Below are 27,637 nucleotides of genomic sequence, written 5' to 3'. Positions count from 1 at the left end.
AAAGTGCATGAGGTTTGGCTAACGTTAGCAAGCTTGAGCTAGTCACCGAGCTAGCATACAAACTCTGTAGCACAGAGTAGATCCGCCATATGACTTTGAGAATAGTGCATTGTGGTTAGTTGAGAAGATATCCTGAAATAAGTTTAAAAAATATGTAATAACGCAAAAACATAACTGTTTGTACTTATAGGGAACCAGATCGTGACTACAACTCAGTTAATACGTTTTTAACCACACTGTGTTGTTACACTGGTGAGTAAAAACTCATGCTTCCTACACTTTTTGTCAACTGCGTTACCCACTCCAGTCAGCAGATGGCGATGTGACACTTTAAGGCAATGCTGTTGGTGTGACGTATAATCTAGTTGACGGAACTATTTCAACATCAGCAACAGTACGTCAGCCACCTCGATAGCTTGCTAGACAAAATAGCCGAACCAATAATGCTCTTTGGACTCTTTAGTGTATATTAGCCACTGTGTTTTAAACACACTTCTGCCGTCTAGTTAGTTATCCTATTTAATTTCATATTTACGGTGTTGTTATTATTCAGCTAGTGGGCTGGTTAAGTTAGCATTAGCCTAGCTAGCTAACATTTCCGACCATGAGTTCACTAAGCTACTCTCCTGCTAAAGAAGACGACGAGGATATCACAGTAAAACAAGAAGAAGAGGATGAGGCTGTTACAGTTAAAGAAGAAAAAGAAGCGTTCAGAGTGAAAGAGGAGGAGGATGTTACAGTAAAAGGAGAGGAGGATGTTACAGTAAAAGGAGAGGAGGATGCAGTTTATGGAGTGAAAGAAGAGGAGTGGGAGATGACTGTTGCATCGAAAAAGGAGGAGGAAGAAGAGGAGGAAACTGCATATCTGGGCCCGGTTTCCCAAACGCATCTTAAGGCATCCAATGGTTCTAACGGTGAACTTAGCCATAAGATGGTTTTGAGAAACCATTCCCTGATTAAAACTAGTAAGTACTGTCTTAAAAACAGAGGCACAAACTCTGCAGTTGTTGAACTGATGTTTGGTGTTAAAGCGGAAATCTGCAATTGCTACATCCATATTGTGACTTTTAAATAATGTATTTATAGCCATTAATTCTTGAAGAATATAACACATGCTTCATGAGCCTAGTTCAACTGTTGTACCCCATCAGATTCCCAAATAAGCTTTTTTTACTCCAATGTTTAGAAACAATGTAAATCAACACTGTATAGCCTCAACATGGTTAAAACTATAATGTTGATATCATGGATGGTCAGTGCTTGCATCCATAGGTCTGTGTCTCTGTAGTTACATTTCTCCAACCCCATAATCATCTTATTACCTAAACAGTGGTGGAATGACAGATTTGTTATTGTTTGAACTGCAGATTGCTGGGTTGTGTTTTTGTTTTAAACAGCAACAAAATGGCTGCCCAGAGACTTGGTTTGGTAAACAGCTGAGGGATGGGGGAAGGTGAAGTGTAACCACTCTCAAATTCATAGAGAACGATATTGTAGAAACCGAAACCCAACACCTAGCGACCTCCTCAAGAAGTTAAGACATCTTGGCGTAACAGTTATAAGGCGTTGACTTGACAGTCACTCGACCCAGGTTTGAGTTCAGCTCAGGGCTATCCCCCTGAATTCACTACACTATGAATACAAATACTGGCCATCCATGAGGTCAAAATGATAGTTTAACCAGGTTTCTAGGATATATAGTATATTCTAGAATTCATCCATGATGTCATAATTATAGTTTAACCAGGTTTCTAGGATGTATAGTATATTCTAGAATTAATCCATGATGTCATAATGATAGTTTAACCAGGTTTCTAGGCTATATAGTATATTCAAGAATTCATCCGTGATGTCATAATGATAGTTTAACCAGGTTTCTAGGATATATAGTATATTCTATTATCCATCCATGACGTCATAATGATAGTTTAACCAGGTTTCTACGCTATATAGTATATTCTATAACTGCCAGTGTAGATTTCCTGTGGGGGTCAAATTGTTAGGGCTGTTGTATAATATTCAGCTTTTTTTTTTCATGAATGAATTGGTTTGAAACCTTTGTTTTAAACCCTTCTCAAAGTTGGTGACTTGACAGATTTGTAAAAAATGGTTTGTCATGAAACACTTTTTTATTTATTTAAATGTAACCTTTATTTAACTAGGCAAGTCAGTTAAGTTGTGGCTGTGTGGGTTAACTGCCTTGTTCAGGGGCAAAACAACAGATTTGTACCGTGTCAGCTCGGGGATTCGATCTTGCAACCTTTCGGTTACTAGTCCAACGCTCTAACCACTAGGCTATGCTGCCGCCCCAACCTAACCAGAAGAACCCCTCCGCTGCTGGACTTCGTAAATTCTGCCGTTCTGCTCCTGAAGTTTTCAATAATAGACTAATAGACTACAGATAGATAGACTAGTAATAGACTACACCAGCAGTCGGCAACCTTTTCCAGTTGGAGTGCAAATTTATCTGACCATTTCTACCAATCTGTGTGCCAGTTATGATTTTAATATGCACATTTTTGTGGAACAGTTTAATTTATAATGCAACTAGTCACAGAAAGCATACAGCCATTTTCCAACCAAATAGAGATAAAATTAATCACTAACCTTTGATATTCTTCATCAGATGACACTCCCGGGACATGTTACACAATACATGTATGTTTTGTTCGATCAAGTTCATATTTATATCCAAAATCCTCAGTTTACATTTGGCTTTGCCTCCAAAACATCCCGTGAATTTGCACAGAGCCACATCAATTTACAGAAATACTCATAATAAATTTGATAAAAGATACACGTATTATGCACAGAATTATAGATATACTTCTCCTTAATGCAACCGCTTTGTCAGATTTCAAAAAGCTTTACGGAAAAAGCAAACCATGCAATAATCTGAGTACTGCGCTCCGAGACCAAAACAAGCCAAACATATACCCGCCATGTTGTGTAGTCAACATAAGTCAGAAATATCATTATAAATATTCACTTACATTTGATGGTCTTCATCAGAATACACTCCCAGGAATCCCAGTTCCCCAATAAATGTTTGATTTGTTCGATAACGTCCATAATTTGTTCAAATACCTCCTTTTTGTTCGCACGTTTAGCCCAGTAATCCAAATGCTCAATGCACGATCGCTTAGTTCAGACAAAGTCAAAAAAGTCATATTACAGTTCGTAGAAACATGTCAAATGAAGTATAGTATCAATCTTTAGGATGTTTTTATCATAGATCTTCAATAATGTTCCAACCGGAGAATTCCTTTGTCTTCAGAAATGCAATGGGACTAATTGAGTGTATGTAAACTTCTCACCCACCGGGAACGCGATGAAAGAAACAAAAGCTGAAATAAATCATTGTCTACTATTATTCTGACATTTCACATTCTTTAAATAAAGTGGTGGTCCTAACTGACCTAAGACAGGGAATTGTTACTGGGATTAAATGTCAGGAATTGTGAAAAACTGAGTTTAAATGTATTTGGCTAAGGTGTATGTAAACTTCCGACTTCCGACTAAAAAAAACATGTTTCTGCCCTGCAACATCATTACTACATGGCAGAGTGAATATCTACAGATCCTCTACATGTTCCTGCGCTAATTTAAAAATCCTGTGCTAGATTTAAAAAATAAAATGTATAAAATCTACACAATTGTGGTATTCTCACCAATAACAATATTAGACAATTTCCATAAAACAAAACATTTAAGAAAAATTTGAGTCTGATTATTCTTTCTAGGTGAAATGTGAAAAAATAAAAATAAAAACTAGCATCTGGTTAATAAGAGTAGTGCAGAAAGTTGAAAAGTGGTTTTCTAATGTCACTTTACAGAAGAAACCTTTCAATATTGCAAGAGTAAGCAGTATGATTTCAAGTAGACTGACAAACTGTCTTGTTACACATTTGGACCTGTTTCTTTGTAAACTAATCTGATTACCAGTTTGGTTTATCAAATAAATAAAAAATAATAGGGCCATTTAATAAATCCATACAGAGCATGATTTCTGCAAACCAACACCAAACAGGCTTGTCGTCACTAAACAAAATAATCCACAAGAAAAAATAAATAGCATTGAACGCCTCATGCTGATGTCTGTTTGACTATTTGGGAGGGAGCTGACAGAATATCTCAGACACTGTACGCTACTCGTTGCAATGTCTCAATCTCACATTAATATGGCCGCTACTGTATCAATCACTCCCCATGGTAAGAGCTGACCCACACTGCAAGTTTTATAAAGCTTTTTTTTAAATATTGTTTTTTATATAAATGCCTAAAGAATCTTTAAGAATTTGAATGAAAAACAAAATTCACATATTCACATATGTACATAGCTAGTTTTCTAACAATAGTTTTTAAATCAAGTAAGCAATATCAACTCCTGGCCACTGTGTTTAGAATTATTTTTGTTGTATTAATGCTATGTAATCTCTCCTCAGACTAATATTATTCTGTTTGTCCTGTGGGTACCTTTGCCACTGTTCCACCCCTTGTGTATTGCGCTGTCATGGTGTAATTTACAATTCTGTTTTGTGTGACAATGTCTGTCCATGTTGTCTACAGACAGGTAAACATGCTACTACTACTTAATAATAATAATAATAATGATAATAATGCAGAGGCTAAATGTAGCTATGCAGTTGGTCTGTAGAATTACATTTTCTTCTGTTTGTTTTTGTGTGAGTTATTTGCTACATTGTCACTGTATTTTTGCGGAATGAGGACGATGACCTCATGGATGAACTGCACTACCTGAGCCACTTGTGTGGGTTGTAGACTCCGTCTCATGCTACCACTAGAGTGAAAGCACCGCCAGCATTCAAAAGTGACCAAACATCAGCCAGGAAGCATAGGAACTGAGAAGTGGTCTGTGGTCACCACCTGCAGAACCATTCCTTTATTGGGGGTGTCTTGCTAATTGCCTATAATTTCCACCTTTTTTCTATTCCATTTGCACAACAGCATGTGAAATTTATTGTCAATCAGTGTTGCTTCCTAAGTGGACAGTTTGATTTCACAGAAGTGTGATTGACTTGGAATTACATTGTGTTGTTTAAGTGTTCCCTTTATTTTTTTGAGCAGTGTATTTTAAACCTGCATATTTAGCTAAAAGAAATCCAGGTTAGCAGGCAATATTAACCAGGTGAAATTGTGTCACTTCTCTTGCGTTCATTGCATGCAGAGTCAGGGTATATGCAACAGTTTGGGCCGCCTTGCTCATTGCGAACTAATTTGCCAGAATTTTACGTAATTATGACATAACATTGAAGGTTGTGCAATGTAACAGGAATATTTAGACTTATGGATGCCACCCGTTAGATGAAATACGGAACGGTTCCGTATTTCACTGAAAGAATAAACGTTTTGTTTTCGAGATGATAGTTTCCGGATTCGACCATATTAATGACCTAAGGCTCGTCTTTCTGTGTGTTATTATGTTATAATTAAGTCTATGATTTGATAGAGCAGTCTGACTGAGCGATGGTAGGCACCAGCAGGCTCGTAAGCATTCATTCAAACAGCACTTTTGTGCGTTTTGCCAGCAGCTCTTCGCAATGCTTCAAGCATTGCGCTGTTTATGACTTCAAGCCTATCAACTCCCGAGATTAGGCTGGTGTAACCGATGTGAAATGGCTAGCTAGTTAGCGTGGTGCGCGCTAATAGCGTTTCAAACGTTACTCGCTCTGAGACTTGGGGTAGTTGTTCCCCTTGCTTTGCATGGGTAATGCTGCTTCGAGGGTGGCTGTTGTCGATGTGTTCCTGGTTCGAGCCCAGGTAGCGGCGAGGAGAGGGATGGAAGCTATACTGTTACACTGGCAATACTAAAGTGCCTATAAGAACATCCAATAGTCAAAGTTATATGAAATACAAATGGTATAGAGAGAAATAGTCCTATAATTCCTATAATAACTACAACCTAAAACTTCTTACCTGGGAATATATATATATTTTTCTTTTCTTTTTTTCTTTCTAAGGGGTGGATCAGCTTAATATTGCGGAAAGAATGTTGCTCCCAATGTAATTGTCTGCATCATTTCCAATCCCCCATATTTTTTGGGTAAATATATCCATACACGCATGCATACATATACACATATATACATACACATACCTATATAGACACACATACTTTTTAAAGAATATACCTTTATTATTATTCCCTGCAAACCCTACCACCGATCCCTCAATTGGAGTAAACTAATAAACACTTCTGCTTTTACCTTCAATTTATACATCTTATACACATTTTACAGACACAGTCTACTTTACAATAGTTCTCTCTTGTTTGTTCTTAGTCCTTCCTCTATTTCTGATGTCCATCCAGTTTGATTTCTATTTGTAACTATGCTATTTCACAAAAGTTCCGAACCTATATACATTTTACAGATCCCGTATGCTTTACATTGTTTATCTTGTTATTAGTCCCACCCTTCAGCTCCATTCAACCCCTCCCATCTATCTCTCAACATCATCCATTTCGGATTTCTACCTGCCACATATTTTTCAACTGTGCTGTGATGCATCACAAAATAATTGAACCTTCCTATTCTCATAGCTTCTACAGATTGTAAATTAAAAATAAACATTTTTGCAAAAATAATTATTATATTATTAATTGATTGACTATGGCTTTTCAAATCACCCAGTATTGCTATCTGTAGCGTTAGTTCTACGCAAATGTTGCAATTCTTCAGCCATTCCTGGACCTGTGACCAAAAACGAGCTACATATGGACAATACCAAAATAAATTATCTAATGACTGCCTCCTCACAGCAGAATCTGCAGAGCTGGGAAGATTGTATCCCCCATATATATAACATTCTATTAGTTACACGAATTTTGTATAGTAATTTAAATTGAAAAATTTGAAGTTTTGAATCCGGCGTTGTTTTGCGTATCAATTCATAAACCATGTGCCATGGAATGGGTACATCGAAATCTCTTCCCAACTATTTTGCAATTTATATGGCACAGCTGTCAGGTTTTTGGTCCTTAAATTAAATTGGTATATGTTGTTATTTATCACACTTTTCTTTAACCATTTATGTTCTTTAAGACAGGGCCGACATACAAGTTCCTTACTTTTTTCCCCTTCTACTTGCCTCTTCCATTTTTGTTGTAATGCTGCAATTAATTGGTTGTAATTTTGGGGAGAGCAGACATTTCCATATGTCTGTGTTAGCTGCATGTGTGACAACTCCACCAGTCCTGTTTATGATATCATTCACAAAAATTATACCTTTTGTAAACATTTCTTTGATAAATACAGTTTTTTTTAATCAATTCGTATATTTGAATTTAACCACAATATTTGTTGTACTATGTTCCGTCCTTTCAGGTGGATTAAACTGAAATTGCAACCAACTTTCTAAGGCTTGTTTAAAAAAAAAAGATATTTTGGAGATTATTTCCTTTTCAAACAACCGAAAGTGAGCAGGTGTAATCTGAATAAAGGGGAAAAGGCCCTTCTTGAATATAGGATGAGACATTCATACCAATTGACTAGAGAACCAGTTTGGATTTAAGAATAACTTTTGTATGACTGATGCCTTTTAGTGAGAGGTCTAATGCTTTAATATTTAATCATTTCTGCCCTCCGAATTCATATTCGTTATATAAATAGGCCCTTTTAATTTTATCTGGCTTGCCGTTCCAAATAAAATTGAATATTTTTTGTTCAAATCATTTAGAAAGCAGGTCACTAGGTGTAGGCAAAACCATAAGCAAATAGGTCAACTGTGATATAACTAAAGAGTTAATCAGGGTGATTTTTCCACAAATAGACAGGTATTTTCCTTTCCATGGTAGCAAGATCTTATCTGTTTTTGCTAACTTTCTATAAACATTTATTGGAGTGAGATCATTTCTTTCTTTTGGGATTTGTATACCGAGTATGTCCACATCTCCGTCAGACCAATTAATTGGTAAACTACATGGTAATGTAAAATGTGCATTTTTTTAGTGATCCAATACGTAATATGGTACATTTATCATAATTTGGTTTTAATCCAGAGAGGATAGCAAAAGTATCTAGATCCTCTATGAGGCCGTGGAGAGACTCTAATTGTGGTTTTAAAAGAAAACATGAATCATCAGCGTACAATGACACCTTCGTTTTTAAGCCACGGATTTCTAATCCCTTAATATTGTTGTTTGATCTAATCTTAACAGCTAACATTTCGATGGCAATAATAAATAGATATGCCAATAGCGGGCAACCTTGTTTTACTCCTCTAGATAGTTTAAAACTTTCTGAGATGTAGCCATTATTTACTATTTTACACCTAGGGTTACTATACATAACTTTAACCCCTTTTATAAGCGATTCCCCAAAATTGAAATATTCTAGGCATTTATATATAAACTCCAGTCGTACTTTATCAAAAGCCTTTTCAAAATCAGCTATGAAAACTAGGCCTGGTGTCCCCGATATTTCATAGTGTTCTATTGTTTCCAGTACTTGTCTTATATTATCTCCAATGTATCGTCCATGTAAAAAACCTGTCTGATTAGGATGAATAATATCTGACAATACTTTTTTAATTCTATGCGCCAAGCATTTTCCTAGGATTTTTGCATCACAACACTGAATTGTAAGAGGTCTCCAATTTTTCTCCAATCTTTATATATACCACTTGGGTCCTGTTTCAGTAACAATGATATCAGACCTTCTTGTTGCGTGTCTGATAATCTACCATTTATATAGGAGTGGTTAAAACAAGCTAATAATGGTCCTTTGAGTATATCAAAAAAAGTTTTGTATACTTCCACTGGTATGCCATCCAGCCCTGGAGTTTTCCCATCCTTAAAGGCCCCAATTGCATCAAGCAGTTCCTCCTCTGTAATTTGACCTTCACATGAGTCTTTCTGTACAGATGTTGTATACAATAAGTTTCAGTTAGTGGAGATGGAGGAGCCTGAAACGAAAACATATTCTTAAAGTACTTTACTTCCTCTTTCAAAATATCATTTGGTGTATCGTGCGTGACCTCATCATTTGTAACAAGTTTTAATTAAAAAAAATTGGTAGCATTTCTATATTGAAGATTGAAAAAGAATTTGGTGCATTTTTCCCCATATTCCATCCAGTTCGCTTTATTTTTATAATATATTATACTGGATCTTTCTTGAATAAGTTCCTCCATTTCTTTTTGTTTTTCGTCTAACTTATTCTGTGCCTCTATGGTACTGTTTTTATTGCTATCAAACTGTACTGTTAGTCCTTCAATTTCCTTTGTTAATATGGACTCCTTTGATCTAAATTGCTTTTGTTTTATAGATGAGTACTGAATTGCATTGCCTCTAAAGGCACGTTTAAAAGTGTCCCATACAATATGGGGATCTGCTGTACCTATGTTATGTTGAAAAAGTCTGTTATAAATTCTTCTGTCCTAGTTCTAAACAATTTATCATCTAGTAGGCTTTGATAAAATTTTCAATATCCTTGCCCACGTGGAAATTCTGTAAGAGTAATAAATATGCCAATTATGTGATGATCCGACCGCATTCTGTCCCCTATCAACACGTTTTAAACTTTTGGTGCCAGAGAGAATGGTATAAGAAAGTAGTCAAGGCGACTAGCTTGATTAAGCTTCCGCCATGTATATCTCACTAGGTCAGGGTATTTAAGTCTCCATATATCCACTAATTCCAATATATCCATGGCATTCATGATTTCCTTAAGTGCCTGAGGGTGATAGTTTGTAGTGTGATTTCCTTTCCGGTCCATAGAGGTATTTAAGACCGTATTAAAATCTCCCACCATAATAATAGTCTAATGTTGCTTGTAGAGTTGATAAATTCTTATATATATTTTCAAAGAAGCTTGGATCATCATTATTCAGACCGTTAATAAGCCATATCTGTTTATTGTCCAATAACATATTTAAAATAATCCATCTACCTTGAGGATCTGTTTGGACAATTTGCACATTTGGATCAAAATTATTGTTAATTAAAACCATCACCCCTTTTGAGTTTCTTTGCCCATGGGAGAAGTATATTTCGCCCCCCCAGTTCTTTTTCCACAAAACTTCATCTAAAACTGTTGAATGGGTTTCCTGTAAACAGTTGATATTATATTCCTTCTCTTTTAGCCAGGTAAATACTGATTGTCTTTTCTTATTATCTGCTAGGCCATTATAATTGTAACTGGCTATACTTATTTCACCACTTACCATAATGAGACACGACTTTCAATTATTTTTATCAAAATATATGTTTGTAAATGTACCATTAAAAAGTAACATGATGATTGAGTGTGTATATAGCTGTACCATGATATTTGCATTTCTACTAAGTAAACCTCCAATTGGTTCCTACTATTCCACCCGCTAAAAGCCCTCCTCATCCCGAGTTGGGTTGTCATCCCAATGCCCGGCAGACCACCCTCGACCCCCTGTATCCCATAACCCATAACCGACTGGGATCCATCCTTTGAAAAGAGCACACAGTGCCATTTACCGAATTGAAGTAGATTAACTGCCAAATGCATTTCCATCGCCCTCACCTCGATTTGTATTATATATAGCTGTGGATCATCCTCTATTGTCCCTAACATCTTTTACTCCTTCGCAACCGTTGTGGGATACACACATACACCCACACACACTCAACCCTTACCCCCACACAACCATAAGCTCACTTTCTCAACAGTTGCACCAACCCAGAGCCCAACTCAAGATAGATCTTGATTTACAAATGCACTTGCAGCTGCATGAGAAGGCCTGCAAGACCATGCAAAAAATGGGCAAAAATTGAGAGATTTTATTTACCATTGTCACATCCTAGATGATGGAGGTCAAATGTATAGCTTTTCCCTGAAACACCCACAATACGGTCACCCGTATTGACCATATTCCCAAGCATCTCCATGCAGTCCGACTTTGATTTTGTGCCACTAGGGTCACAATAATATACCCCCTCTCTGAATGTCCGAGTGTGACCCCCTCCCCATGGGTTACTGCAGCTAGTGTTGCCAGCACTGCCACTGCCTGGGTGGGGGCACCCCACCGGAATCCCCACCGGCTAGGTACAAGGTCGTCAAGGTTCTCATTAGCAGCTTTGAGAATTTCTTTGTGTAGTATGCTCTCCCTTTAGGGGGCTTTGGCTTTGCAGGACCAACCCTGCCAAGCAGGCTCAGAATCTTGAGGGGGCAGTGCTGCTCTTGGTCTCTGACCTCATTTTGGCTGCATACAGAACGCTGACAGCAGGCACATAAAACAGTTAGGGACTTCTCCTTAGTATCTGGGTCATTCAGGTGGGTATCTATGGTATAGGGTCATGGAACGTACCATTAAAATAGGATCATAAATAAATAATTAGATATAATTTATTTAAAAAATGTAGTTCCCCATGGTAGGACAATAACAAATCAAATGTATCATTTATTTTAAAACTGTTCCACCATGATAGGACAATAAATAAGACGTATAATTCATTATAAAAGTATATCCATCATCTGAACAACATTGAAAGCCCTCTCATACCCCGGCTCAAGGCATCACATTGGCTCTGGGATATGCAACCATTTCATTACTCACTCACTCAACTTTCGAAACATAACAAATAAAATAAAAAATAAACACACACCACACCATCCACACATACTGTGCCTCCTGTTTACTTAGTTTCTATCTTCACTATGTTGAATTAGTGCTTGTGTGTTCAAATAGTTATATGTGAAGATATATAGAAAAGCTATATTTTTTTTATTGTATTGTTACAATCCATAACCGGGCTAGAATTGTGTTTATTTTCCTCATCTATGAGAACTTGGTAATTTTTTTAATAACCATGGAGTAGTCTTTGTGTCTCTGAACAACTGGTTATCAATATATAGTTTATCAACGACGAGAGCTACTCGTTTAGCTTTTAATCTATTTTCTTTGAAAATTGGATACAGAGCTTTGCGTCGTTCTGCAATTTCCTTCGGAAACTGATCATTCATTTTGGTCCCAGCAAGTCTTACCCAGGCTTTTAACCATTATTTTATCTTTTAAATTAAGCAAATTTGGCAACGATTGCACGCTCATACCTTTGGCCTCTCTGTCCGAATCGGTGTACACGTTCAAGTTGGATTTTGTCGATAACTTCGCGTGGGATCTGAAGCGCTGTAAGGAGGAACTCTCTAACTACAGATTCAGGAACTTCCCCTTCTATCTCCTGGATACCTGTAAGTACCAGATTCTCTCTCATTGATCTAGTTTGTATGTCCAGTAAGGCTTCCCTCAGAACGGTGTTCTCCTTTTTAATTTCATTCATTTCGGTTTCAATCTTATTGACTGTCCCTTTTAGCTTGTGTGTTTCCTTCTCCAATGTCACAGCTTTTTCATCACTCATCTCGAGGCTTGCCTTCAACTCTTTTATATCCTTACTAACTAATTCAAGTATACCCAGTTTGTCATTTATTGATTTTAACAGATCGGTTTTGACCTTTACCATTCCCGGTGGTGAAAATATTAAATTGTCTGTGTCTGTAGAAGAGTCACGTTTGCGTTTTGAAATCGGTTCCCCTGTCTTACTCTCCATCATGTTTGGGTGTTGCTTGTTTTCGTAATATTTGTCGATAAATGTCTCTAGTCTTAAGATTTGTTTTGTGTTATTATCCAGATTGAAGGTTGTCACCCACCAGATTATGTAGTGCTAATATTTGAGTCTAACTTGCCGATATTGAATATTACGTTTTATCTTGAGGTGCTCTACATAATTTCGTTCAGTCCGCCATTACCTTTACGTCCGCATCCTGACGTTGATGACTTTTTGCAAATCCAATCAGTTTTCCACATTGATTCCTAAATATTCCTACCTGGGAATATTGAAGACTCATGTTAAAAGGAACCACCAGCTTTCATATGTTCTCATGTTTTGAGCAAGGAACTTAAACGTTAGCTTTTTTACATGGCACATATTGCACTTTTACTTTCTTCTCCAACACTTTGTTTTTGAATTATTTAAACCAAATTGAACAGGTTTCATTATTTATTTGAGGCTAAATTGATTTTATTGATGTATTATATTAAGTTAAAATAAGTGTTCATTTAGTATTGTTGTAATTGTCATTATTACAAATATATATTTTTTTAAATCGACCGATTTAATCGGTATCAACTTTTTTTTGGTCCTCCAATAATCGGTATCGGCATTGAAAATCATAATCGGTCGACCTCTAGATCAGACGCAGAGTATATAAAGGAGTGAGATCTGTAGAAAGACAGAATGGCTGTGGAATGTGCTGGGTGGACAGGAGGAGAACACAGGATTGCTATAGGGGAAGTGGATGTACATCTGTGGATTAGGCGAAGGAGGGGTTGAGGTCAGGAGGTCAGGTCAGATCCCCTGAAGGGAGTAATAAGGGTTTAGTATCCTGTTACCCTCTTCCTGTCGAACCAGAAGATGTAAGGATTGGAGAGAAGGAGGAGTGTCCAAAGTGGGGTATATATACTTGTGATGGTGAGAACATGTTTTTGTCTGAATTACAGCTGTAAAGACCCTTCGGGAAGAATTAAAATTGGTTAAGCTTCTCTAGTGTCCGTGAGTCATGTACTCTGAAAAATTAGAACCTAACACTATAATTACTGTTCCCTAAAGGAGGGAAACGAGGTACAACACCTGTTTGGCCCCACCCCTTCCTGGTTCTGTGAAGAGCGGTATTAAACCTAAGGAATAAATCCAAGCCTCACGCTCATCACCTGTTGAAGGAGGGGCTTCCAGTGAGGTGTGAATTTAATAGTATGTTGTACCTAGTTTCCCACCCTCATGGAGTCTGTTTCTGACTGTTTGAGCAGACACATGCACATTTGTGGCCTGCTGGAGGTCATTTTGCAGGGCTCTGGCAGTGCTCCTGTTACACCCCTGAAAAAAGGGGGGGAAAGAATCACAATTGTGATACGGAATGTTTACTCATGAGAACTTTAGTGCAATGAGAAAAAGACCGCGAATTCTCCCTGAACTTGAGTGGAGACCAGAGCAATCGATCTCAGGCTCATAGATTAAGAGCATTTAGTAGATCACAGATTAACACTTTTACCCACGACAACATAAAGTAATCAACATAACGTTTACACATTCCTCTCACAATTCGTACCCTTTGTATGCTTGACGGATTTTAACACAGTTATATAAATGTTATTAATCTATCAACTAATACTGAATGCCTGATCTTCTTAACCTTAGATGTTTTAAAATCCTCACATACTATGAATTTACTAATACTGTTTAATGTATAACAGGCTATTAGTATTTCCTTTAACCTCTCACACTCTCCCCGACAAAATAAATGTTGTCCCAACATTACAAACATTGTCTTCAACAGTCTGTATGCACTGGACCTCGAAAATCCTCTTCTGTAAGGTAGTACTTGAGCAGGGGTCACAGTTCAAATCTAACTAACAAGTTATTCACAGTCCATATCTGTTGACCAGCTGTATAACATAAACAGTCCTTTCTCATACTATTGATAAACAGTCCATCAATTTTAATGATCTAAATGCATAGTCTGCAAATTGTCTCGTGACAGTCTGTGAAATCAGTCAGTAGTCCATGGTCAAACATGTCAACTCTGTAGCCTCATGTTTGCTGAAGCCCATACATGTAAGGTGGCTGAAAGTAACATTGCTGTAGTAATGGCAGCCATGGAACCAGTGATGGTGCAGAGTAGACAGGGAACAACTGTGGCTGGATACTGTAGCAGGAAGGGATACCAAGCTGATCATAGGTGATACGTCTTGGAGGGTGTCTCTCTCTTTGTGGCAGCTGGTAGGCTGGTTCCTCAGGTTCAGCAGCATCAGTTAATGAAGGAAAGGCACTTGGTGGACGATCATCAGGCAAATTTTCAGCAGGCAAGTTCATCTCCTCAGCAGGCAGGTCTTGAACTGTTGTTGTCTCCTCCAGCCGCTTTTCAACAAGAGGCTGTGCTGGTAGCGTATCAGGTACTGGCACCGCAACTGTCTGTTTCACTGGTGGGGGCCTGTGTTCCCACTCTCTCGCTGGTTCAGCATTCCTCTCCTCAGGTACTGTAGGAGATGTGGGAACCTGTAGCGGCTCATGATGAAGGTCATATTCATCCCCGCTGTCATCAGAATCTAGAGGATGTGATGCAGGCTGATGTCTCCTTTTTTTCAGACTTTTGTCATCTTTGGTCATTTCTGGTTGTGTCTCAAAAGGTAAGTGGTCACAGGACATGAGCAGGTTTCTGTGCAGGACCCTGGAGCGTCCCCTACCCTTTTCTGGTCTCAATTCAATAAATCGGCAGGTCTGAACCCATTTGTCTCACTACTGTGTGAATTGTATCTTCCCAATAGTTACGGAGTTTGCCTGGTCCTCCTCTTGGTGTCAGGTTTTTAATCAGAACTCGCTCGCCAGGCTGTAGCACTGAACTCCTAACTTTAGTGTCATAGTACTTCTTACTTCTTTCAGCAGCTTTCTGAGCATTTTCATTTGCAATTGCGTATGCTTCTTCCATCCCTCGTTTCCAGTTCTCCACGTAGTCTCGATGGTTACTGGAACCTGCCTCTGTGCACAATCCAAAGAGCATATCAACTGGAAGCCTGGGTGATCTCCCAAACAGAAGATAAAATGGTGAATAGCCAGTCACTTCGCAACGGGTGCAGTTATAGGCATGAACCAGTTTGTTCAGAGACTCCTTCCAATTTGACTTTTGTGTCTCAGTTAGTGTCTTTAACATTTGCAACAATGTTCTGTTCATGCGTTCCACTTGACCATTCCCCATCGGGTGGTAGGGTGTTGTTCTGGACCCCGCCATGCCACTGAGTTTCTTTAACTGATGGAACAACTGATTTTCAAATTCTCCCCCTTGGTCATGGTGGATGCGGGACGGGAACCCAAATTTCAGGGCAAAGTCATTGAAGATGAGATTTGCAGCAGTTTTACCTGACTTTGAAGTGGTGGCGTAGGCTTGAGTGAAACGTGTAAAATGATCAACAATCACGAGGATGTACTCATATCCCCCTTTGCATCTGTCGAGATGAAGGAAGTCTATACATACCAGTTCAAATGGCTGTGTTGTCACAATGTTTGTCAGAGGAGCTCTTGCTTCATGGGCTGGCTTTTTCTGCTTGACACAGCTACAAGTTTTAGTCACATAGTGCTCGATGTCAGATTGCATATATGGCCAGAAGAAGCGGTCACGTACTAGTGATACAGTGCGGTCAGTACCTTGGTGTCCCATGTTATTGTGCAACTCTTCCATCACTTTACCTTTGTACTGCTCTGGTAGAACTAACTGCTTGCGGGCTGTAGTGATTCTGTACAGAATGCCATCACTGTCTATTGTCAATTTGTCCCATTCTCTGAACAGGCATTTTGTCTTTGGACTGAATTCCTTTTGCTCTTTAACTGGCGGTTTGAAACCCGACAGTTTGAAATTGAGCACAGGACGGATGACCGGATCAGATTCTTGTGCTTCTCTTATCCTATCTTTTGGGATCGAGCTGGTTGTTGCAGTGGTTGTCTCACCTTCAGCTGACACTGACATAGCTGCAGCTGAAAGTGGCCAAGGTACAACAGCCTCTTTCTGAACCTCGACTGCTTGTATCGTGGCGGCAATGGTGTCTGGTGGAAGCTCCTCAGAACATTCTCTCATCAGTGACTCTACATCCAGTGGCATCCTTGACAACGCATCTGCATCACCATTCTCTCTGCCTGGCCTGTACTTTATTGTGAAGTGGAAATCAGCCAATTCTGAAACCCACCTGGAAGTGGTTGCGTTCAGTTTCGCAGTAGACAGAATGTAGCTGAGCGGGTTGTTATCGCTGTATACAGTGAAGAACGGAGCATAGTACAAATAATCATGGAACTTATCAGTGATTGCCCATTTTAGAGCTAGAAATTCTAGCTTGCCTGAGTGATAGTGATAGTTCTTCTCAGCTGTTGTTAAGGTTCGAGAGCCATAAGCAATGACCCTAAGCTTCCCATCTTGCTTTTGATAGAGAACTGCTCCCAAGCCTTGGTGTGACGCATCAGTGTGTATAACAAATGGCTGAGTGAAATCAGGGAAACCTAAGACTGGTGGGTGAAGCAAACACTCAATCAGCTGTTCAAGTGCCTGTTGATGCTGGTCAGTCCACAGGATTGGCTTGTTTGAGGGCACCACATGACTTAGTTTCTTTGTTTTTGTTTTCCGTGGGTGGTCAGGTAATTTCTCTGAGTCTGCTTTCAGGAGGTCATACAGGCAGCTGGCCCTCCTAGAAAAGTCTTTGATGTACTGTCTGTAGTAAGTGAGTAAACCAAGCATTTGTCTGAGCTGGCCCACAGTCCCTGGTCTGATTTCTTTCAATGCTCTTACTGCTTCAAAATCGGCTGGGTCAACTCGGCTGCCCTCTGCAGACACTACTCTGCCCAAATAACGGACCTGGGGTTTAAAGAGATCACACTTACTTGGTTTGAGTTTAATGCCATACTCTCTGAGGCGCCTCAAAACTTTTCGCACATCATTCACATGGCTGTCGAAAGTTTTACTGAAAACAAGCGTGTCGTCCAGATAAGGAATGCAGATGTCATCCCGGAGCCCTTCCAAACACTCCTCCATACACCGCTGAAAAGCTGCAGGAGCGTTCATGAGGCCGAATGGCATCCGTATCCACTCATAGAGTCCCCACGGAGTCACAAATGCTGTCAGTGGTCTGCTTTCTTCAGAGATGAACCCCTGGTGATAAGCTTTTCCCTGATCTAAGAGGGAGAACCAGGAATTACCACCTAAACTGTCCATGATGTCTTGGACCCGAGGGATGGGCTGGCGGTCGGGATGTGTCTTTCTGTTCAGGTCTCTGTAATCTATACACAACCGGAGGGTCCCATCCTTCTTACGAACGCACACGACAGGTGAAGAATATGAAGAGTTTGACTTCCTAACCCAGCCCTGGGCTATGAGGTCATAAAGGTAACCCTTCATCAATCAATCAATCAATTTTATTTTATATAGCCCTTCGTACATCAGATAATATCTCGAAGTGCTGTACAGAAACCCAGCCTAAAACCCCAAACAGCTAGAATGCAGGTGTAGAAGCACGGTGGCTAGGAAAAACTCCCTAGAAAGGCCAAAACCTAGGAAGAAACCTAGAGAGGAACCAGGCTATGAGGGGTGGCCAGTCCTCTTCTGGCTGTGCCGGGTGGAGATTATAACAGAACTATGCCAAGATGTTCAAAAATGTTCATAAGTGACAAGCATGGTCAAATAATAATCATGAATAATTTTCAGTTGGCTTTTCATAGCTGATCATTAAGAGTTGAAAAACAACAGGTCTGGGACAGGTGGCGGTTCCATAACCGCAGGCAGAACAGCTGAAACTGGAATAGCAGCAAGGCCAGGCGGACTGGGGACAGCAAGGAGTCACCACGGGCGGCAGTCCCGACGCATGGTCCTAGGGCCCAGGTCCTCCGAGAGAAAGAAAGAGAGAAGGAGAAAATTAGAGAGAGCCAAGATTTTCAAAATGTTCTTAAATGACAAGCATGGTCAAATAATAATCAGGAATAAATCTCAGTTGGCTTTTCATAGCCGATCATTAAGAGTTGAAAACAGCAGGTCTGGGACAGGTAGGGGTTCCATAACCGCAGGCAGAAGAGTTGAAACTGGAATAGCAGCAAGGCCAGGCGGACTGGGGGCAGCAAGGAGTCACCACGGCCGGTAGTCCCGACGTATGGTCCTAGGGCTCAGGTCCTCCGAGAGAAAGAGAGAAGGAGAAAATTAGAGAGAGCCAAGATTTTCAAAATGTTCATAAATGACAAGCATGGTCAAATAATAATCATGAATAAATCTCAGTTGGCTTTTCATAGCCGATCATTAAGAGTTGAAAACAGCAGGTCTGGGACAGGTAGGGGTTTCGTAACCGCAGGCAGAAACAGTTGAAACTGGAATAGCAGCAAGGCCGGGCGGACTGGGGACAGCAAGGTGTCAGCATGCCCGGTAGTCCTGACGTATGGTCCTAGGGCTCAGGTTCTCAGAGAGAAAGAGAGAACGAGAGAATTGGAGAGAGCATACTTAAATTCACACAGGACACTGGATAAGACAGGAGAAGTACTCCAGGTATAACCAACTGACCCTAGCCCCCCGACACATAAACTACTGCAGCATAAATACTGGAGGCTGAGACAGGAGCGGTCAGGAGACACTGTGGCCCCATCCGAAGAAACCCCCGGACAGGGCCAAACAGGAAGGATATAACCCCACCCACTCTGCCAAAGCACAGCCCCCACACCACTAGAGGGATATCCTCAACCACCAACTTACAATCCTGAGACAAGGCCGAGTATAGCCCACAAAGGTCTCCACCACAGCACAACCAAGGGGGGGCGCCAACCCAGACAGGAAGTTCACGTCAGTAACTCAACCCACTCAAGTGACGCACCCCTCCTAGGGACGGCATGAAAGAGCACCAGCAAGCCAGTGACTCAGCCCCAGTAACAGGGTTAGAGGCAGAGAATCCCAGTGGAGAGAGGGTATCATCTCCTGATACAGTGGCCTGGGCACTGACATGTATGTGCGCTTGACTGGTTGAGTCCTTTAGAGAAATAGTCATTTTCAATCGTTCAATGCAGCCAATGTCATTGTCTGACCTGGAGAAGGAGTGACACTCTTCTCCTAGCATTTGCCTAACAACCTCTCTCTGCTCTTCAGTTAGGTGAGTTAAACCTACTGGTGGATCCCACTGTTCAGTAGCAGTACATGGGGTTCGAACGCTGGTGTGATTCACTGTGGCTGGGGTAACAGTTTTTTCAAAGACTTGGGCAGGTAACACAGTCATAATGGTTTGTACTGTACCGATTATTGTGCGTCCTAGCAGGGCAATGTCGTGGTCAGTAGGGTTAGAGACATCAAGCCTGATAACTGGAAAAACACCTTTCCTGACTCTGACTAGTGTGTCAAAGAACTCAAGGTCGTCTGGCCACTGCGGGTTCAGGTCTGGCTGGAAAAGCATTGTCATGTCCTCTTTGAAAGGCTGGGAAGCTACGCGGCACTCAATCTGAATGCTACTGTGTTTTGGGATAGCAACCTTCTCTTTCTTGGTTTTCACTGCATATTCATCTGTCTGTTCTGCGCTAACAGCCTGTATAAAAGCACTCACCTTGTTTCTTTTGAGGCTTGGGAAAGCTGTTCTTATTGTACTGTATCGTTTAGTCTTTTCGGTCATTGTCAGGATGTGCTCGATAACATTGAAACCTATAATGGGATGAGATAGGTGACAGCCTTTCATTACCAGCACTGGGATGATCAATTCCTTTGTTTCGTCAGTTTCAGAGGCTAGCCGAAAAGTTGTTTCAATCCATCCCAGGTACGGCATTTCAGTCCCATTTGCTGCAGTCAACCTGAGATCAGCAGGTGAGTCCAGGATTTCTGAAACATCCCTCAGCCTTGCGTTTGGGAGAGATTCCGCTTTCCATCGTTCATCAATGACCGATACCTGAGAGCCTGTGTCCCATAGAGCTTGGAGGTGGTGGCGATTCAGGTGACACTCAATAAGGCACTGTCTGCCGACTAGCGAGGTGACCTTACGGGGGTGGCGACCTTGAGCTAGGGATGGTAAGGAGTGGGCATTTTCCTCTGTGCAGGAAAACCTTCCACTGGTAGAGTTACTTTTCAGGTGAGTGCATTTTTCCTTATGTTTAATCCAATGTTGATTTTGACATACTTTGGAACAGTACAGTGTCTCTTTACATGATGAACATTGTTTCAGGTTCTCAAATGAATCTTCTCTGGGACAATTTGCACATTTCTGGGACTTTTTGGTAGCTACGGTTAACACTCGTCCCTCAGCGGTAACCTTTCCCCGTTTAAATGGCCCTCCCTTGATGGTCTGACTCCCCGGATTTTACATCCAGCTTGAAAATGTTCTCCACTCCCACATCGGAAGCAGTGTGTGCAGCGTGCATCTGTTCTGGCCTGCTGGCAGACAAAACACCTCCTTGGAGCTTGAGCAGAGCGATTGGCATACCGGTTAGGTGCATATTGATGCTGCGCAGGGTCAGGTGCTTGGGACTGACTGTAGTTGCTGTAATACTGCTGCTGGGAAACAGGTGGCTGGGGGCCCCAATCTGGCCTCCTAACTGGAGGTGGGGCATAGGCACAAGGCGGTGACTGAAACATAGGCTGCTGTAATGTCTCCTTAATCTGAGCAATCTCTGCACTGAGACCTTTTAGAGAAGCTACACCTGTCTTAAGTTCAGCTAACTCTGTTAACAGTTCTACTGGTATCTTGACTTTGGCTTCCTTCACAGGACACTTTGTGGATGGCGTATCATCTAACTGGACTACACTTACAGTTGTAGCAGGCTGTGGGGCATGAAACCGCTTTTTGTTTCGTCTTTCTATCTCATTAGCACAAGCAATGTTAAGCTTCTCTAGCAAAACCTCATCTGATGTTTCGCTATCTAGCAGGAGAGGCTGCATGTCTATCCTGATACTGTCACTCTGGAGACCTGTAAGGAGTGTCTGTAAACACATGCGTTGGACTAGAGCAGGGTCATACTTAAGCCCTGATTCTGACTCCTGGGATGCAAACAGTACTTTTTGCATCAAATCTAAAACACGCATCAGGAAGCTTTGAGGGGTCTCCTTGCTATGCTGTGCTTCTGAAGCTAGCTGTTTGTAAAGCTCTGTAGCACTCTTCTCTTGGAAGTGGGAACGCAGGATACATCTAAGTGTGGGAAGAGTTAGCTGGGGTTTACCTTCCAAGTAACTGTGTAGCTGTGAGCCTGGAGAAATAGCCCTGACTACTGCGTCTACTATTTCTACCTCAGGATAGCCTCTGTTAAGTACACTCTCGATCTGATGGGCAAGGCTGGAAAAAATCAGTTTATCTTTCTGGCCCGGTTCACCTATCTGACCAGATATTTTAAACTCTTTGCGCCAGTATGAGCTGGGCTGTGCATTGGGTGAGAGCGGCACGCTCCCCTGAAGATTGGCATGGGGTTGGGGCTGACGCAGAGAATCACTGGCTTTGGCTGCAGTAATCTGCTCAGTTCCCACCCTTTGTTGTGGGGTTACAGTTCTCAGTTCCTCTATTCTGTGATGTGTTCCGGCTGTTTCAATATCATGGTCAGTTAGCCATGTTTTGTTATCTATGCCACTTATCATCTCTGTCATTGTCTCTTTAAGTAGCAACAATTCCGACATGCCGCCATCTTCTAACTCTGCAACTTCCTCTCTTTCAAGGAACCTCATAATGTGAGTCATCAATGATATGCGGGATTTGTCTTGAACATCTCTTCTCTGTTCGCCTGATATGTCAAGGAAATCACATATCTCTAGTAACTTGTCTTTAGTCAGGGTGTGCAATTCTCCTACTACCTCTTCCTGTAGTTCTTCCAAGGCGGTTGTCATGTTGACAGAACAGGAGGAACTTTTACTGTGCAGGAGTTGACTCTGAATTAGATGGTCCTTACTGTCTCTGATGGTCGATCAATGGCCTCAGTTGACACGTACTTAACCACCAACTTCCAGCTCTCCTCGAACAGCAACACCTTCCTCACTGCAGCCTGCCTGAGTTATTATGTGGGGATTTAGCTGGCTCGGAATTCAGCGACCAGGATGTGGAAACTGGACATCTGATCAGCTATCTCAGCGGAGCCTCCAAAAATGTTACACCCCTGAAAAAAGGGGGGGAAAGAATCACAATTGTGATACGGAATGTTTACTCATGAGAACTTTAGTGCATTGAGAAAAAGACCGCGAATTCTCCCTGAACTTGAGTGGAGACCAGAGCAATCGATCTCAGGCTCATAGATTAAGAGCATTTAGTAGATCACAGATTAACACTTTTACCCACGACAACATAAAGTAATCAACATAACGTTTACACATTCCTCTCACAATTCGTACCCTTTGTATGCTTGACGGATTTTAACACAGTTATATAAGTTATTAATCTATCAACTAATACTGAATGCCTGATCTTCTTAACCTTAGATGTTTTAAAATCCTCACATACTATGAATTTACTAATACTGTTTAATGTATAACAGGCTATTAGTATTTCCTTTAACCTGTCACACTCCTCCTGCTACTCCTTGCACAAAGGCGGAGGTAGCGGTCCTGCTGCTGGGTTGTTGCCCTCCTACGGCCTCCTCCACGTCTCCTGATGTACTGCCCTGTCTCTGTAGCGCCTCCATGCTCTGGACACTACGCTGACAGACACAGCAAACCTTCTTGCCACAGCTCGCATTGATGTGCCATCCTGGATGAGCTGCACTACCTGAGCCACTTGTGTGGGTTGTAGACTCCGTCTCATGCTACCACTAGAGTGAAAGCACCGCCAGCATTCAAAAGTGACCAAAACATCAGCCAGGAAGCATAGGAACTGAGAAGTGGTCTGTGGTCACCACCTGCAGAACCACTCGTTTATTGGGGGTGTCTTGCTAATTGCCTATAATTTCCACCTTTTGTCTATTCCATTTGCACAACAGCATGTGAAATTCATTGTCAATCAGTGTTGCTTCCTAAGTGGACAGTTTGATTTCACAGAAATGTGATTGACTTGGAGTTACATTGTGTTTAAGTGTTCCCTTTATTTTTTTTGAGCAGTGTATAAAGTAGTTGATTTGTGAGGATGACACAAACATTATATTAAGCAGGACATTCAAACGAGCCTTACAATTATAATCCAAAGTAGTGTGAAATGCACTCATAAGGAACCAGGAAATGGAGGTTAATTCCCTGAGTTTTCCCCCATTCACATTCAGAATACTTTGTAAAAAACTAATATCTTTGTTCACCATTTTTGCTCCAGGCAGATATACTACATCCATAACTATCGGTTTCCTCATTAGCAGGGAGGAGTTTCTACAACTATATTGTCTGTGCATCGCCCTCGTGCCGCAATTTTAGCTAACATAGAAAGGGGCCTATATTGGAGACCAAAAGTCGTCTGGCACACTGCTTAGAGTTTCAACAACATGAATAACATATTTCTAGCCTAAAATCATCGATGTCACTACTAATGTGAAAACAAGACAAAATATGACTTCTTGCTCATTTTAAGACAATTGTCAAATCATTTTTACATTTATTACAGACGTCAATTGTTGTACAACATCATGGCTACGCTGTTGGCCTCACCTTTTACAGTGGATTTCCGCTGTTGTGGGCCTTTAACCATCTGTCTGACTTTGTTGTTCACACAGGAGAGAGACGGGACTACCGTGGATCCTCTGGGGAGCCTCAACAACTTCATGATGCTGACAAGGCAGAGAAGAGTCTCTCCACATCAGAACACATCAAGAAACACCAGCAGAGATCCACAGGGAAGAAATCTCACTGCTGCTCTGACTGTGGGAAGAGATTCACCTCCTCGGCAGGCATTAAAATTCATCAGAGAATTCACACAGGAGAGAAACCTTTTACCTGTATTCAATGTGGGAAGAGTTTTAGTACATCTGGCCATCTGACTCTACACCAGAGAACACACACAGGAGAGAAACCTTATAGTTGTGGTCAATGTGGGAAGAGTTTTTCTTCATCTAGCAGTCTGACTCAACACCAGAGAACACACACAGGAGAGAAACCTTATAGCTGTGGTCAATGTGGGAAGAGTTTTGGTCAATCTGGAGATCTGACAGTGCACCAGAGAATACATACAGGACAGAAACCCTATAGCTGTGATCAATGTGGCAAGAGTTTTGTTGGATCTGGTCTGCTGACATTACACCAGAGAACACACACAGGAGAGAAACCTTATAGCTGTAATCAATGTGGGAAGAGTTTTAACACATCTAGCCATCTTATTGTACACCAAAGAACACACACAGGAGAGAAACCTTACAGCTGTGATCAATGTGGGAAGAGTTTTACTCAGCTAAGCAATCTGATATCACACCAGAGAACACACACGGGAGATAAATCTTATAGCTGTGATCAATGTGGGAAGAGTTTTACTCAGCCAAGCAACCTGACACGACACCAGAGAATACACACGGGAGAGAAACCGTTTAGCTGTGATCAATGTGGGAAGTTTTTTTTAACATCTAGCCATCTGAAGATACACCAGAGAACACACACGGGAGAGAAACCGTATACCTGTGATCAATGTGGGAAGAGTTTTACTACATCTGGCCAGCTGACTATACACCAGAGAACACACACAGGAGATAAACGTTATAGCTGTGACCAGAGATAATCTGATTAAAGATCTCTCATCAAACATAAAAAAATACATGGAGTTGTTTCATGATATCAATGAATTAATGTCACAATATAGAATGTTTTAACATTGTAGTAGCAGTATTTGAATGAATGTCAGAATGTAGAACCCTAAACGTTTGCCCCCTGTTCAATTGATTTTAGCCTCAGGGGGAAAATCCAGGCTCTGAATTGAAAGAGTATTATTTATGTGATTTAACAAAAAGTGACTAACACAAAAAGAGCTGTGTTACACTTACCACGTTGGTGACCCACTTGAATCAAAATGCACCACTTCAAATGTAGCTAGCTGTTTTCTACAAATTGTCCTCTAACCAGTGATGTACACATTCTCATATTCCGTGTGGTTTTTGAGCTGTTAGTTTTAACAGGACGTGCAACCTCATCTCCCTCCTCTCGGCACAATTGATTTTAGCATGATATCGATGAGTGATGACAAATAAGTGTTGCGTTCCTTTGTTTAGCGACCCCTACATTTAAATGCATCACTCCAATGTAGCTGACTGTCTTCTGCAGGTTGTTCTCTAACCAGTGAGGTAAAAGATATCTCTCATTTCCATGTGTTTTTTTAGTTGTGTTAGTTTCAACAGCACATACAACCTGATTTCCCTCCTAATCGATATCAGTGATTTATTGCTACTTGTCAAAACAACAGTGTTTTTGGTGCTTGTGAAATTTATACGGTGCTTGTTTAAAAAAAATACAATATGATTATTGTGGCAGATGTTTGTGTATATAGCCCATTTTATGTTTAGGTTTTGAATTTATCTGAAACTGTTTCTGCATATTGGTTATTGATTTGGATACATTAAAACTGTGTTTTGACATTGATTGAAAAGCCTTTGAAAATAAGACTATGCAACCAAATATTTCATATTTACATTTCATGTAACATTTAGTAATCATAATTATATATGTAACCAACTGACAATTTTTTGGTACAATTATATTGACATTGTTGCCCTGCTTTTAGAATATCAGGGTTCATTCTCAGATGTGCCAAACCAAAAGTACTAGAGCATGACATTGGGGACTGGGTCCTGATCCAACAACATGCCTATCTAGTGAACCCTGAAAAGAGAGAAGCTTCACAGTGAGGTGGAAGTTACTATGGATATTGCAGGAGTTTCCTCTTGAAATCAGACACGTCTGTGGTAAGGACAACTTGGTTGCTGATTGTCTCAAGGATGGGCAGTCAAAAAGATTTGTGTTTTGCGTTTAGCCTTTGCATTGCCATGGACAACAATTTATTTTGATTGCACGTTTTTCCGTTTTGAAGATGAGTTTTGTTTGGGCTCTTTCCAAGGGGACGATAGTTCTAGAAGCTAGTGAGTTTTTCAACAAACATATTTTTATTTAGAAATGTGTTTTTCATGTTTTTGTTGACAGCCAGTAGACACCATGTTTATATTGTAGAAAGTAGAATTGTGGTTGATTATAATGTGAAATGGAAATTGTTTTCTGTTGGTGGTGAGCAAACTTGTCCAACAAAAATATAGGATATATTTGTTGTCTAAAGGGGGAAGGTGTTACAGGCTTTGGTTTTTCCATTTATGTTTTGAGGTTGGACGTCAGCGCTTATAGCTCGTTAGCGCATATAGCGCGTATAGCTCGTTAGCATGTAGGGCGCACTGATTGGTGTCACCTCGTTTGTCAGTGTGTGTTACACCTGTGCTGGCTTGTCCAGCTCGTAAGTCGGAAGGTGTTTCACCTGAGCTGGTCCAGGTTTTATTTAAGAGTGTCTGGCCCAGTGCTCCAGTTGTCCTGATCGATGTGGAGAGTCAACACCTTTAGTTAACTCTACCTTTTTGGTTTGCTTCTTGTCTTTAAGTTTGTTTGCTTCTTGGGAAGATTTAGTGGGTCTCTAGGTGGGTGTCTTTTAGGTCCCAGTTGTTGTTACTAGTCAACTTTCAGTGGACACCCCCATAGTGTCTTTCAGAACATTTCTGGTTTTCCTGCTGGGGAACTTAACAAACACTGGAGTAAAACAAGCTTCTATTTTGGGTTGGATGTTGCATCCAATTGTCTTTTTTTTTAATCAATGGCACTTCCTTAGAATGCTCATTAGTCTTTCAGTTATTGTTTTTTTATCCTCTTTGTGTACTAAATATTTCTTTTTTTTTCCTGTGAAACCATTGTGTTGCATCCATGTCTGAAACGTGCTGTATAAATAAAGCTTGATTGGATTTGAACATATTGTAAAACAAATGAACCCAATGACTGACCAATCAAGACTTGCCAAACCAATGAACAAATATGTGTAAAAGCAACACATTTCTTGGTTCTTCTTAGTATGAAAAACAGTATCAATCTCACTTTTCAAGCCTGCTAAAGGTGTGGTGGATTGGTAAACACCACCCCCGGCTCTACCAGGGGCATGAGGTGGTCTCCCACAGCTCTGCTTATGTCACGTTCTGTGGCCTTGCTGTTCCATTTCTTGACTGCCCCTGCAACACAGAAAGAAACATAGTTAGTTATAT

At 40.6% G+C, this 27,637-nt stretch overlaps 1 protein-coding gene across 1 annotated transcript; it reads left to right on the top strand.

Moving 5' to 3' along the window:
- The first annotated feature begins 375 nt into the window (after positions 1–375).
- Positions 376–27,349, top strand: LOC129819611 (zinc finger protein 501-like). Its single transcript, XM_055876005.1, has 2 exons — positions 376–965; positions 24,143–27,349. Exons 1-2 carry the CDS (start codon positions 605–607, stop codon positions 25,132–25,134), a joined length of 1,353 nt encoding a protein of 450 aa, XP_055731980.1. The 5' UTR covers positions 376–604; the 3' UTR covers positions 25,135–27,349.
- The last annotated feature ends 288 nt before the right edge of the window (positions 27,350–27,637 follow it).

Source organism: Salvelinus fontinalis, chromosome 22, assembly GCF_029448725.1.
Source record: "Salvelinus fontinalis isolate EN_2023a chromosome 22, ASM2944872v1, whole genome shotgun sequence".
NCBI classification, from domain to species: Eukaryota; Metazoa; Chordata; class Actinopteri; order Salmoniformes; family Salmonidae; genus Salvelinus; species Salvelinus fontinalis.
Note: the sequence above shows the minus strand (reverse complement) of the source record. Positions and strands in the feature narration are given on the sequence as shown.

What these genes read in the sequence shown, in the direction of transcription:
- LOC129819611 (XM_055876005.1), top strand. Translation starts at nt 605, where the DNA reads ATGAGTTCACTAAGCTACTCTCCTGCTAAAGAAGACGACGAGGATATC. An exon ending in CCATTCCCTGATTAAAACTA is followed by an intron (nt 966 to 24,142) that starts GTAAGTACTGTC and finishes TTGTTCACACAG; the next exon opens with GAGAGAGACGGGACTACCGT.